Here is a 14,133-nt window from a genome sequence, read left to right on the forward strand (position 1 = left end):
GCACAGAGAACCAAAAGACAGATGGTTCCACAGAGGACTTCTCTGCCAAAAAAAAGTCCAGAAGTGATGTTATTGAAAATGACTGTAAATTTCTAGGATGAATTCAGCATTCCCGTCTGCGTTGCAAGTGCTAAGACTGCCTTGAGGGCTAACAAAGCACAAAAACCCTAACCTGTCAATAATGAAGGAGATTACTGCGTATCGCAAGTCCACGCTTGATCCCAGCTGCCTCCTCACCAGGGAGTGTGGCACGCTACTGAAACATCTCACTGAAGAATTTGCTAACAGACCCAAAAGGAAAATGCGCTGTCACACAAAATGACGGGCTGTCTCTGTTTTTTCTATGTCGCTTCCTTCCTTTTTTATTTTCGACAACACAGTCTCGTCGCACTTCGCCACATCGGAATCTGAAACAGTTAAAGCAAAAGCAACGCAGGCGTGTCCCCTCTGGCTTGCATGAGAAGGGGAAGGAGTCAGAAAGGAGCACTGCATCTGTGCTGAGAAGCGCAGTAATGGCTGAACAAGTATATTTGTCAGGAAAGACATTAAGTGAAAGGACTACAACTGCTCACAATGTGGTTATGTCTAGTGACAGAGCGAATAAATGTCCTCTGACACTGACTCCAGCAAACCAAGTCTTTTCTTTCTTCAGCATTTGATACTTTCGCAGCACAACTGCTGATATGTATCCTGAAAAGTTTGACAAAGTTACTTATGTGTAAAATAATGGATTGCCGATTACCTATATGGTAAGATAGGTCAGTTTTATCCTGATTTGTGTACCTACTCCAGTGCTCTGTAAAGTTTCCGAACACTTAAATTGCTCTTATATGAGTAACTATGACAGAGAACGGAAATTGAGCATTGGGATATAATTCTAGAACCTTTAAGGGTATAAATTAAAACATAGTACAGTATATTAAATTGAATTCACTTTAAAAAGAATAAAAAGGTATGAATCCGTACTGTAAGCCACTATGTTCATCAAAAATTATATGTTTTGATAAATATAACAGATCCAGGAGACTTATTACAAAACTATTTTTTTTCAGGTATTTACTTTTAAACAGTATCGCTTTTATCTACTGGCAATGCATTTCTTAAGACATGTTTGTCATCTATGGTAATTACTCCTCTGTAAAACTTACTGTCTGCTCCTGTGCCCAGTAACCTAAACACTGTAATCACACAATCACTGCACAGGGAATAGTTTGATTCAACATTTTGTTTTCAACCGCAGAATAATTACTAAACAATTTTGGTTAACCATAAATACCACGTTCCCTACAAAGCGATCACAAGGTATGCCTGTTTTATTGTTTCGCTTAAAAAGGCACCCTGCGGTGACTTATCAGAGACAAGTCATTTTTTCGTCTTGCTTTCAGGCTTAATTGGACATATGCTGTACTGTAGGTAGCTGTATCTATTTATTGGTTGACATGTTTGTTGTAACCTCACTGTGTGCACATTCTTTGTACAATAAACAAGTATGCTGCTCAAGAATGGCTGAAAACAAGCTCAAGATACTACTTTTAGTCACAACCTGGATGTTTTGTTGCTTGAAAATCAATACTCTAAAAAATTCTATCCTTTTTCAAAAATTCAATTTTTAATTCAAGAAACATAACACGCAGAACAACATTTAAGCTATACAATTACTGCCTGAGTCATTCTTCAAGACACAACCTTCTGGTGCATAATTACCCACTATCAGGGATTGCAGCTTAGTCCTACACACTGCAAATGGGTATTTGATGAAAATTAGGGGCACCAGACCATAACACTGTCCCCGTTCACTATCTGTGTGTTTGCAGGGTGGGGAAATACCCACCTCCATTGCGGGGTACTCTTTGAGTCGGCGCCAACATGGAATGGTCTTTAGTCGAGGCGTTCAGATTCAGCAAAGGTATAGTAATATAATAAGAAAAAGCCACCAATTAGGGGTGGAGTGCATCGAGTCCCCGGGACCTATTTGCAAGGTGACACTTAAGCAGTTTGTTAAAAAAAAGAGTTCCATCCTCACAGCACATAATTCAAACTTGCCCAGCTGGCTTATCCCGAGTCTCTAATTTAGATGTAATACAAAGGGGGTTTATACAATTGCAGCCGTCCACATCCAGCCAAGCCGCCTAAACTAAAATATAATGGGCCAGCTAAGCCTTTAATAGTTTAGTGAGAACCCTGGAACAGCTGCTCACCGCACATGACCTGTGCCATGCCGACAATGCCTATTACCCGCGAAAGGAAGCTTTAGGAGACATTTCCCCTGCCCTTCCATTGGACGGCACTAGTCCAGAAGCTTTTTCCGGAAACGGAGGGATTTTTTTTCCACCCCCCTCCCTCCCTTCAATCATCCCATCACTGATCATCCTTCACATTTAGCCTTTGCCCCTGAATACTCTGGACAATAGCATTGGGTCCATCTGTGCTCTCCATTAAACCCCACTAATCCCACTAAGAACAGCTGGACACCCGGATTCCACACACTCAAACTATTTTCTGTGGAAGGATTTTTTCCCCCCCTGGTTACAATTACGCTGAGCCTGCCTTCTTGTACCACCTTGTGTGCAAAAGTCTTGACTCGCAGGTCCCCTCAGGATTAACCAGTTAAGGAGAGAATGCCATGACATCATGGTCTAAGACGTGGTATGGATTGCTCAACAGTGAGATTAAAAGGAACCCCAGGAAAGGTATGGACTTATTAGTATGACACTAATGTACTCCTCATATCCATTGACAATGACTTCTTATAAATCAGCAAAGGGGATTTTTATAAAGGAGTCTGTGATGCCTTTAAAACCAATTGAGGAAAAAAATGCTCTTCAAAGCAAAACTCAAATTTCTCAACAGAACTGAGGATTTGGGGCTTTAAGACAGTAGTACCAAATGTTTTCTGGACAGATTAGATTTTGGGGGAATACTTTAGGGAATGTAAACCACACTTTATATATTCTTAACAAACAGGCTATTAGCAATGACCTATACGATAATACATTATTATACAATACAAGAGGATAATTCACTGTTAATATGTTATAAATCATTTCTGATCTATTAAGAATTTTATGTTACAGATTTTTATGAATTTAAAAAAATAAACTTTCAAACCTCAATCCAAAGTGTTACTGTTTTTTGAACAGTAACAATTCAATAAAGCAAAATCTTAGAACATTTGAGCTCGTCTGAGTTCACATTAATTACGTATGTCTCTGTGATGCAGACACCTGGCAAGTCGGACCTGCGCTGAGATCTGCAGAACTTGTTTCACAGACTTCCTCATTAACAACGAGACTGAAGCCACTTTCAAACACTTCCAGTTTGGATGCAAATCAAACGAGAGACTCTGGGACTCTGTTGTCATTGCCAAATGACTACGACACTCGATTCTACCTTTAATGGAGGTGATATTACAAAATATCAATTGTGTTTCTTAAAGGTGAGACCATTAAAGTAACTAAATAAAATATTGTAATAGCATATTTTGATAAAAACTAGATGTAAATCAAAAGAGAGAATTGTAATACAGAGAGTGACGTATATTTTTGTACTAAGAACAAAGCAGCTGAACTCAAATACTTTGGTTTCAGATCTAACTTAAAGAAAACACAGCAAAAATAATCTATTCATCTCACGCACAAACCTGTGTGTAAAGACAGTTTTCATGTGTCTTAAAATCCGTTCCTTAGAAACAAGAAAAAGTAAACTTGAATTGAAGCAAAAACAAGCGGAATTAAACTTTTTTAATGACTTTCATTAGGCAAAAAAATGTTTTAAAAAATAAAAAAGTAAAAACTTGGCAGCCAACTGGCTCTGCATTGAAAGCCAGGCTGCACAGCTTGAACTTAAAGCTTTTTTAACATAATGAAGATGTGCTGATAATTAACATATGTAGTGTGAACAGGTTTGCTGGCACACGCAAGTGAAAAACTCCAAGGTAAAGTTATTATTAGGGAGTAATTAGCTCTGTGAAGTAAATGAGTGAAACAATAGCTGCCAGCATGGACAATATGGCTAACATCTGACTGCGTGGAAAATAACATTGTAAAGTATGGGTCTCAGAGCTAAAATCTGTTAATAACCATATGTTCAAGCAATTAATGCAGAGCCTCCGTGACCTATTGTTGAAGGGGGGACAATACAGTGATATAACTAATAATTAATTTTGAGGTAGTACACACACAGAGCACTCCTTAACAAACATAATTCTCAAGTCAGAAATATTCCATTAACTTTAACAGAATGGCTCCTATTGTTGTGTGGCTGACAACCTAGATACCACAATGGACGGCACAAAACAGTCAGATAAAGCACTTGGCCTTGGAATAGCAGGCTAACCGATCTCCAGTTCGGGCGACACACTGGTTTTGGTGGGAATTTTTTAATTTACCCCTTGGAGGTTTTGTGAACAAAAGAGAACTCACAAATGTATTATGTGAAACCCCCCGCTATTCATTAAACTTCTTTCACTTCATTAAATCTCTGTTAAAAATTAAGCACAGTAAAATCACTTCGCTAACTGTAAACTCATTGACTTCATGAAAATGAACTGACAGCATTTGAGAAAAAGCAAAACATTGTAGTGATGGAAAAAATCTTCTCTTTCATTCGATCACTTTCATTAGACAAAGATCTGATGTGCATGTTTTCATTCTGCGTCAAATTAAATAGCCAACAACAATGTTCCTATGATGGTTTGAAATCATATTGTTCCTGGAGTAGCCCTGCTTCCTTTTTAATATTTTTAAGTTATTGTTTCACACTATTGGCATGTACAGTATCATATTTGCCCTTGAGAAAAATGTCAGTTGTTTTTCATTGTCAACACCACTGTCATTGCTAAATGTGTGATGGAAATTCAATCCTCAAAACCAGGCTGGGAAGTCATCAGGCATACTGATGTTACGTTAATTATCCTGATGATTTTTTAGGCTCATCCTTACAGACGATCCTGTTTCTAACTAATAATACATTAACAGTGCGAGGTCAAAGGTTCCCACCATGTGCTGTGGCAGGTGTTATACCAGTGAAAGTATCCACATGGACCTCTGAAAGCCCACAATGAGTCAGGTTAACACTGTACCGTTCTGAGCTCTGACAGCAGGGACATTAAATGAGAAGCTCAAAAGATTTAACATCTGTATACATTTTTTTTTTCATTTTCAAGTAGCAAAAGCACAATACATAACAAACAAATTACCTTTCCTAAAGGTACTAAACTTAAAAGACACTACATATGTTTTTTCGTTTCTGATTTTAACATATATAAGAGATTATACAGATTTACACGTGCACTGAGCTAGCCATCATTAGTCTAATCTTCATTCCTGGAGTTACATTTCAGCTTGTGTTTGCCAGCTGAACTTAGAAGGCCCCCTCATTTCAATTTGATAATTAGACAATGTTTTAATCCGCACATTTCCAAAAAAACATTGAAGATCAATGTTATCTTTCTAGCTGGAACCAATGGACTGTAAACCTTCTATACCTTACAGTAAGCATTCTTTAAACCCCACAGCCATTCTGTCCTTCTGACCTGATGGTAATTAATCTTCACTAAGAAGCACTGCATGGTATTATTCAATGAAGTTTGTTTCATTATGATTGGAAAGACTGCAGTGGGAGCTGGGCTGCGTTGTGTGAAACCCGCTTTCCAACACTCTCTTTTATCCTTTGCAAAAACAGGTGAAATGTCAACCAGAGTAGTCTGCAAGAAATATTTTGACTCAGAAAATAAAACGTAATTGCTTAGAAAATGGTAGAATAGTGAAACTGCGTGTTTTCCTGAAGGAAGATCTTAAAGTTATAAGCATAGTTATATGAAAAATATAGAGGCAGCTGAAAACACTCCATAAATAAAAGATGTTGTACTATTTAAAATTGGGCTTTTCTGAACTCTCATTTCCACATTGGCAAAATGTTATATCTAGGTCTAAAGTGACAGTGGGATTAGACCGCTTTTAAGTTGCCTTTGCTAGCCAGAAACTGCACGCCCAACAACATTTCTGACATAGAATGAATGCATAAGCAAACAAAAAAGTGGGCAAAGCGAAATTCACACTGAAGACACGCAACTTCTGAGGCCAAAGAGCGAGTCTTGTGTATATTAAACATTAACTTCAGAGCTCACTAAGAAAAAAAAATGTTTAAATAAGCATATTTGGTCATACTCACTGAAGTACAGAAGCATGGTAGTTTGGTTTTGTCTCAGGGAACAAAGACATTTTCCCTTTTATTCACACAACAGGCTCCAATTTCCCCTACTTAATCATGTTAAGGCCTATAGGTAGTCCATAAAAATATCTGAAGGCAGAACAAAAGCTTGGGTGATATAACCTTTTCTTTCTTCTTTTTTTTAGCATTTTCCAATCTTTTACGTAAACAGCTTTTTCGTGCGGCAAAGGCACCTTTCACTGATTAGCTCATAATCAAATCAAGTGGCGAGTTAGCAACATGCTGACTCCTTTATATTAGCCATCAATTAGGTGGCAGCGCTGCTTGTGCGTCAGTAGCTACACTGTAGGTGGGCATAGCTTTGTGCCCATCTGCTATAGCCTGTGCTAGCTGTCCTTCCTCAAATAGCTTCCATTAAATGGAAACATAGGGTAGGCCTGAGCGAAGGCTTCCCTGTGTTGTTAAGCAAGAGGCCATTATGTAAGAGAGCTGTTGGTTCTTTCATCCTTCGGTAAGAAAAAAGGTATATCAAGAAGTTAAACCAAGAGTAACACATTTGACTAAGATGGACTGAGTTGTCACATCAGGAGGTGGGGTGCTATTTGTGTGGAATTTATATGTTCTTCTTGTATTCGTGTGGGTTTTTTCTGGGTGCTCGAGCTCTTTCTCCCACAGTGTGTGTGCGCCCTGAAATGGGCTGGCATTCCATCCAGGCTGTACTCCATCTTGTGCCCGTTGCTTGCTAGGATAGGTCTTGGCATGACTCTGTATTAGATACAGCAGTAAGAAGTTAGATGGATGAAGTAAGAATTCCACAGCTATTGTAGCTTTTTAAGGAATTCTACTACATGCTGGTACAATCTGGTCGCTTGATGTCTATACCTTTTAAAACTATTTTTATTTTAAAATATTTGGTACAGATATTACAAATCACCAGACATGGGCTGTACTGTAAACACATTGCAATTAAACAGTAACATAACAGATTATGACATGAATAAATAGCACTTCCTTACTAATGTATAAAATTTACATTTAAACACCTTATTTAGCTTGGGAGAGAAACGTTACAGAGATTACCCAGGCCAAACAGGACTCGAGAATCATATATGGAATGAGACAAAAAATGATATAGAATTATAAAAACTAATCTGCTCTATGTGTCTGGTGTGCAATCCTGAAAAGTTGTAGCGTTTACTGGAAAATTAATTTGTAATCATGTAGAAGCCTCCAAATGAAGTTACTACACAGGTCTACACATGTTAGTTTCCCCTAGGACCATATAACCCTACACACCATCAAGCTCCCACTTTAATTGAGATAATGTATCAGACTGGCCTGACCAATTTAAATATTTGTTTTGTTTGGGTTAATATTATGCTAATGTTATTGGCTTAAATGTTTTGCTTTATGAATCAAATGAACCCCTTACCCATCCAGCTCTTGTCATGTCTTTCACTCCTTTTATTAAAAGAAAAACAGTTTTATTCCTGATCAATTAACTGATATGACAGGATGGCTGCAGGAACAAACAGGCACAATGCCATGGGGCCCGATTTCCGAAAAACCAAAAGAGACGGGGTTTTTTCTGTTGAAAAAAGTATCCAGCGCTGTTTACAACTTAACTCCTGCAAGATACGTTTATCTAGCTGGAATGTTAGAAAGCAGAAGCATCAAAGAGAAGATAGTAGTTCAGGTGGGTAGCTGCGTCAGCATGCGTAGGCTGCAAAGGAACAAGTAATAGGTTTATTCCATGCTGAAAAAAAAGAAGAAAGAGAACACAACGTTTCGGCCGTGGAGCCTTCTTCAGGTGTGACACCTGAAGAAGGCTCCACGGCCGAAACGTTGTGTTCTCTTTCTTCTTTTTTTCAGCATGGAATAAACCTATTACTTGTTCAAAGAGAAGATGACACATTATAAATATAAAGTCAAGTTAGGAAGACAGACAGCTGTTCTGACATTACTGGCTTTGACTTTATACAGTATATGCATATGAAATTGAACGTTGGTGTAAATGGATTTGCTTTTAGTGCTGTAAAACCTTCACAGGTACGTACATAACTAAGTAATATTCATATTCACATAATTCATAGTGTGTTAGTTCTAAAACACCACAACCCTGAAAAGTGTATCTTTCATTACACATACTGCACCCATCCACAATACAATATATCTATGAATATCTTTTAATGGTAACACTACTGTATATAAGATAAAAATGGTATTTTAGGAGACAATTATAAGCAATGAGAAGTTCTTTGTAAATTATATATTACCACTGGATAAATGAAGGACAACCCCTTTGTAAAGCCTAACCAGATATTAGCTATCTTTTGTCTCTCATAATTAGAAATGATTTCCAGTTACAATAATACATTTCCAACATATTTCACAAATACGACATGCATTTGCCATGTATTTATTAGCATTAATTAAGCTGTAAAAAAGCAGTAATACATGTCTTACGGGTGACACTGAAAATGAAGTTATCCCTCAAGTTTTATTGGTGTTCATAAAATGGAAATAAAACTGCGTGGCTTTAAAAAGTGTGTACAACACTTACTTTCTGGCTGACAAAAGTTATTGTTCATGGTCTATTAAAAGTTTTACCTACATCTAACTAAAATGAAAGCAATTTCAGATCTAGAATATGAAACAAGCAATGCCTACCCCTTATTACAGGGCGTCCTGACAAAAATGATATTTTTGGAAGGAGCCGCATTCTCCCCAATGGGGACAGTGCATCATAGGAATAAGGGAGACTCATCTTCAGAATGATTATTTGACAAAGGAATTTAGTAGCTTTGTAAATAATAGCACATTAGCTATGGAAATGCATAATGGATTAATTGTAGATTATGTAGTTGTTTTTTTTCCTGAATGCAAAAGAGCTCTGCAGTTGTTCTCTTTTATGAAGACATCAAAAAGGCAAAACATCTTAATATAATACATGGCTATGGTGAACAAGTAATCCTGAGGGACATGTTCTTATGAACAGGTTTAATTATCATAAATGTAAGGTCAGTGTTAACTTGTCATTGAGGAGCATTTCAATAAATGCCCCTTTGACATTTCCCAGTGAGTACAGTAGGTGAAAGGAGCAGACCTCAGCACCAGTAAATGTTCAAAGTACAGTTGATAGCTCACAGAGTAAAAGAGCTCACTTGCAAATTTCCAGCTAAAAGGCACTCAGTAGAAAAAATAAGCAAATAGCAAAGACCCTTTCCCAAGAGGAAGGTTAACGAACAAGATAGATGCTGAATTTAATTGATAAATAGATGTTTTTTTCTCCATTAATTACTCCAATAACACCTATTTGAAAAAACTACCGAATCATTAATGCCACGCAGCACACGACCTACAATTGCAACCAGTGTAGTTCTTAAAAGCTTATGGTAAAACAAGCCAGAGATCCTGACTTTTTGAATGAATAAGGCATTCTAAGAAGTAGCAATACTACTGTCTGATTTATTAATTGGGAAGTCTTGCTTTTTACTATCCTACCTCATGCGAAGTTGGAAAGCACAGCTATAAAACAAATAATGAAGACAGATAAAGCTATTTCATTAGCCAATACACTCAAAATCTGCTTCAGCAGCTGTGACCATTTATATACAAGCCTACAGAAAGCAAATTGCTGTTAAATGCGTGAGTTAATAGTTTTGATTTGAGCAGATGAACCAGGGTATGTTAAGTTAAAAACAAAATGCTTACAGTACATATTTGCAACAAAAAAAAAAAACCCTAGCAAATACTGCAGTAATTTGTAGTAGCATATGGAGTCAGACCTTGGAATGTAAATCTCAGCCACACTTTAAAAACACCTCAGTTAAATGGCTCCAAGTGATGTAAAAACCCCTCAAGCCAGAAGACCGTCCCCACTGACTCAGGGAATTTGAACATTGCCAAGACCCCATGGGAACAACATCAACAAAGCAAGCTCATTATACACCCTATCCCCCCCCACAAACACCAGGGCAACCTCATTCACTGATACGCATTAATCTGCTTAATCTGAGCCAAGTCACCACTGCAACATGTGCAATCAAAACCTAGAGTCAAACCACTGTTTCAGACTAACCTCTAGACACGCAGGCCTAACAGCCAACCCATATGAGCTTGAAACCTGTTATGCCAACAGGACAGCTTTGTGCCACAAGTGCTTTTGGGGACTAAGGGGAGTGATGTCTCCTTAATATGGTCATTATATGCAGTGAGCCCCATTACAATGGGCACTTCATATTAATCATTTCACATACATCTGTTTAATCTTGGATTTTGGACATTGACTACATAGACTATAGACAATCCTGCTGTATGTTTAATAGAACAAAGAATGACACAGAATAGTTTCACTGAAATATCCACCAGTAAAATAACTGAAGTTTTCACTTCAGCAATTTAAGCACATGAAACAGGCCACACAAAAACGAGACATTACAGAGCACAGATTTGTCCATTCGTGAATATGCGGTTTCACTTTTTCCTCTTGACTTCAAGCCACTAGGAGATGCTGCATATAATGTTGATTAAAATATGACTTCATGGTTTAATTGTGGTTATAGTAATAAAAGTGAAAGTGTTTTCTACACGTATACAGCCTGCAGTAGCCTTTTCTAATTTTATACTAGATCTCTCAGGGCCTGATCACCACCTTTTATTTTTCTCACCTATTCTTGGATACTTATACATAACTGGTGTTATTTTCACCCACATAAAGTACATGATCTCAGCTCTGTAAATCTTTACAGGTTTACAGGTTCTTTTAGATCCTTTTTGTTTATGAAACTGTGATGCCGGAAACTGGTCAGAAATTTGCAGTGAATTCCTTTTCCCTGATCACTAAAACACTCGTGCTATTTCATACAACGAATCCAGTTTAATGGCCGATGTGAACTGCAGTTTCTCACTAAATTCTTTCCTTAAAAGACAATTTCAGCAGTCTCTTTGTAGATGTTCAAATAATTTTTGTAAAAATATTTTTGGCTCGCATAACCCGTCTGTTTCTGTTATGACAGAATAATGCCCTGGAGTTATTAGCAATTCTGAGAAAATGACTCAGCACAGACACATCTGGACTACCGAATGACTGATTTTTCTGCCAGTGATAAAGAAGAAAGAAAAACCAGAGTGATTTGCATTTCTAACTCTCAAGCTGGAATTTCCAATATTTTCTTCAGCGTATCAAAGGGAAGTAGAACAGTTTGCTTTGCCCATGTGTTAGGAAGGAACTCGGAAGTAGAGGAGAAAAAAAAAGCACTTGTGAAACAAAAAGTTACTTCTAGCAGCTGTTAGAACTGGTTGTAATGCCAAACAGAACAAGTTGCTTTTTTATGTTCATAAGGTTTTGATTTTACTGATGTTTTTTGGCAAATGTTATTTTTTTAACCAATTATCCAATTCTCAAATAGAAAAGCCACCCAGCAGCAGTTTTTTGAAAACATGAGAAACAGGCCACAAGCCTTGCTGAAGCAATTTTCTAAGCTTAATTTTCTTAATTAATGTTTAATTAAACCCCAAACGAACACCTGCACAAAATTCTTGAATACATTGGTTTAAACTGCCTGAAAGAATGCAACTATGCTGTGGTAAAAGGCAATTATTCCACTAGCCAGCATGTAGGTCACTGCATTTTTTTCACCGTGGATAATTCTTTTAAATAATGGGCGAGAAAGTGCCAGTTCTTTTGGGTAAATATGTGATTATAGTTTATAAACATTATATGCATCCCTTGAAAGCAGTGGTGAGGTTCCTGCCTAGTTTATTAGAGGGCTAGCAATCCTACATCCTGATATCCAGTGACGGCCATGGGGACAGAGGCATAAACTAAAAGTATAAGACAGTGTTTTCCAACCTCATCCGAAAAGTTTAAGCTAGAAATGTTCAAATAAATGTTTGGAGGAATTATTTTTTCTCTGCAGAAGCAAGTTCAATCTTGCTGTAACGCCAGTGGATTGTCTTATTTATTTATTTGGCTTTCCTGAATAATTCTGCTGGTCTTTTCAGCTCAACAAACGAAAGAGACATCAGCTGTGAACCCACTGTGAGAAACAATTGTTCTGCCTCGTCACTGGCAAACTCAGTTGTTTGGGAAAAGGTTGGAAAGTCATGGGAAAAGGGTGCTTTGTCTCAGTGGACCATGCTGGAGTGAATCAAGAAGGGCGGTATTTACAAGTTTACAAAAACAGCTGCTCCTGACATGTGATTATTTTTTGTTTTCCTTTTTTGTCTTATAAAAATGTTCTTCGGCCTACAGGGTATTGATCTGTAATTTCAATTAGGACTTTTTTTTTAGTTTTTATTTTCCTCGGTGAGCTTCTCTATCTCATATTCACATACACATGTACCGTACTGTATACACAAGCACACACACACAAAAACATCAAGTCGCAGAGCCCCTCTCTGAGAAATTCTGTTCTCAGCTCAATTAGAATACATTTAGAGGAGAAAGGCTTCTATCAAACAGACAAAAAAGGTGGCAGCAATCCAGTATACTGAAACTATCTAAGTCAACTGAATAGTCTTAGTGATTAGAGTTTCCTGCAATATCTGGGGCTTTGGCCAATGTCTGGCACATACACCACCCAGAATAATAGAAGTACTTTTCAAGGCAACTAAGTTTCACTGACTCTATTAGCCAAATAGGTTTCATCCACCCTAAAGCCATTATTCTAACATCTGTGCCTACGATGTTCTGTGTGGCTTACTATAGCCATGTTATGCTTGTGACATTGTTATCAGGCTCTAGAGAACAAAATGAAAACATCTTTGTTGAATATCAGCTCATCCCCAGTACTTTCAAATTTGATCTGACAGGAAACATGCATGAAAATGTAACTAAACATTAACAGAATCTGTAATACAAAGTATGAGCTCCAATGGGAAAGTGCATCAAAACAGAAAACAAGAGACACTTCTTTACACAAACAGCTATGCTGTCAAAGCTAATACCCTGGTTTCTTTCAGGAAGCAGCTGAATGAGAGTTTCAGATCCCTTGGCTACTAAAAGTCCAAAAGGCTAGGTGCGCCAAATGCCCTTGTCTCATCCGTACGATCTTACTGTTCATTTAATGCAAACAATCCTCTCTGACCTGGATCTGTTGCTGAAGGAGGTTGATTTTGTGCTGCTGCTGCAGGAGCTGCTGCTGTTGTCTTGCAATCTGTGGGACACAAATACAAGGAAAGAGAAAACAGGATTTCCCCAGTTTAGGTTTCATTAACAGGACACCATGCCCACAATGTGCTAGTTGAAATACATAGACACTATCTGTTGTTTTAAAGGACAGACACTTGTATATAATTTAATAGTGAATCAAGTTCTAGATCCCTAAGTACTTGCAAGGATGCCACCCACAGACTTATGTCTTCACTCACTTTGTTATATATTACCAGATGGGATTATGCTCAGGTTTAGGTTGTAGCCAGGAATGAGACCTATAACCTTCTCCTTCAGAGTCAAATATGTTACCTGCTGAGTCATCAACACAAGATGTTATTTATATCTTCCCTAATCAGATCTGATAGTTGAAACAACAAACAATTTGCTGCAATATACAAGGAAATTCATTTGTGTGGATAAAGGAATTCAGTTTGGAAGAAACAAATTGTACTGTACATTGTACAGCTTTCAAAGCAAACATCAAGTTGACCAAAATATAATTTTAAAGTTAGAACCCCTACTTTTTTTAAAGAAGCACGAGCACAGATTTTTAATGAAGGAGCTTACAAACTCAGGAAAAGGCATTTATGTATAAAAAAATACAAACCTGCTTATTTCAAAGAATGCAATGATGCATTTCCTGCAATGATGTGTTAGAAATGTTTGCATCTTTATAGATCCCCTGCTCTGTATCTTATGTTAAAAATGATTTTTTTTACTAATCCTATGCAAACATCCTTAAAAAAGATTGAGTTTAAGGATTAAGGTCGCTAAAGGAGACACAGATCCCAGACCCAAACTAT

At 37.5% G+C, this 14,133-nt stretch overlaps 1 protein-coding gene across 7 annotated transcripts in view; it reads right to left on the minus strand.

The window, feature by feature from the left end:
* sox5 (SRY-box transcription factor 5) overlaps positions 1-14,133 on the minus strand; it is a 335,228-nt gene that overhangs the window by 51,566 nt on the left and 269,529 nt on the right. For all 7 annotated transcript variants that reach the window (XM_088645796.1, XM_088645794.1, XM_088645793.1 and 4 more), the window contains one exon: positions 13,263-13,331. In XM_088645796.1, the coding sequence (XP_088501922.1) occupies positions 13,263-13,331 (69 nt within the window). The remainder of the gene's footprint in view (positions 1-13,262; positions 13,332-14,133) is intronic.

The sequence above is a fragment of the Lepisosteus platostomus genome, chromosome 9, assembly GCF_059453375.1.
Source record: "Lepisosteus platostomus isolate fLepPlt1 chromosome 9, fLepPlt1.hap1, whole genome shotgun sequence".
Classification (NCBI taxonomy): domain Eukaryota; kingdom Metazoa; phylum Chordata; class Actinopteri; order Semionotiformes; family Lepisosteidae; genus Lepisosteus; species Lepisosteus platostomus.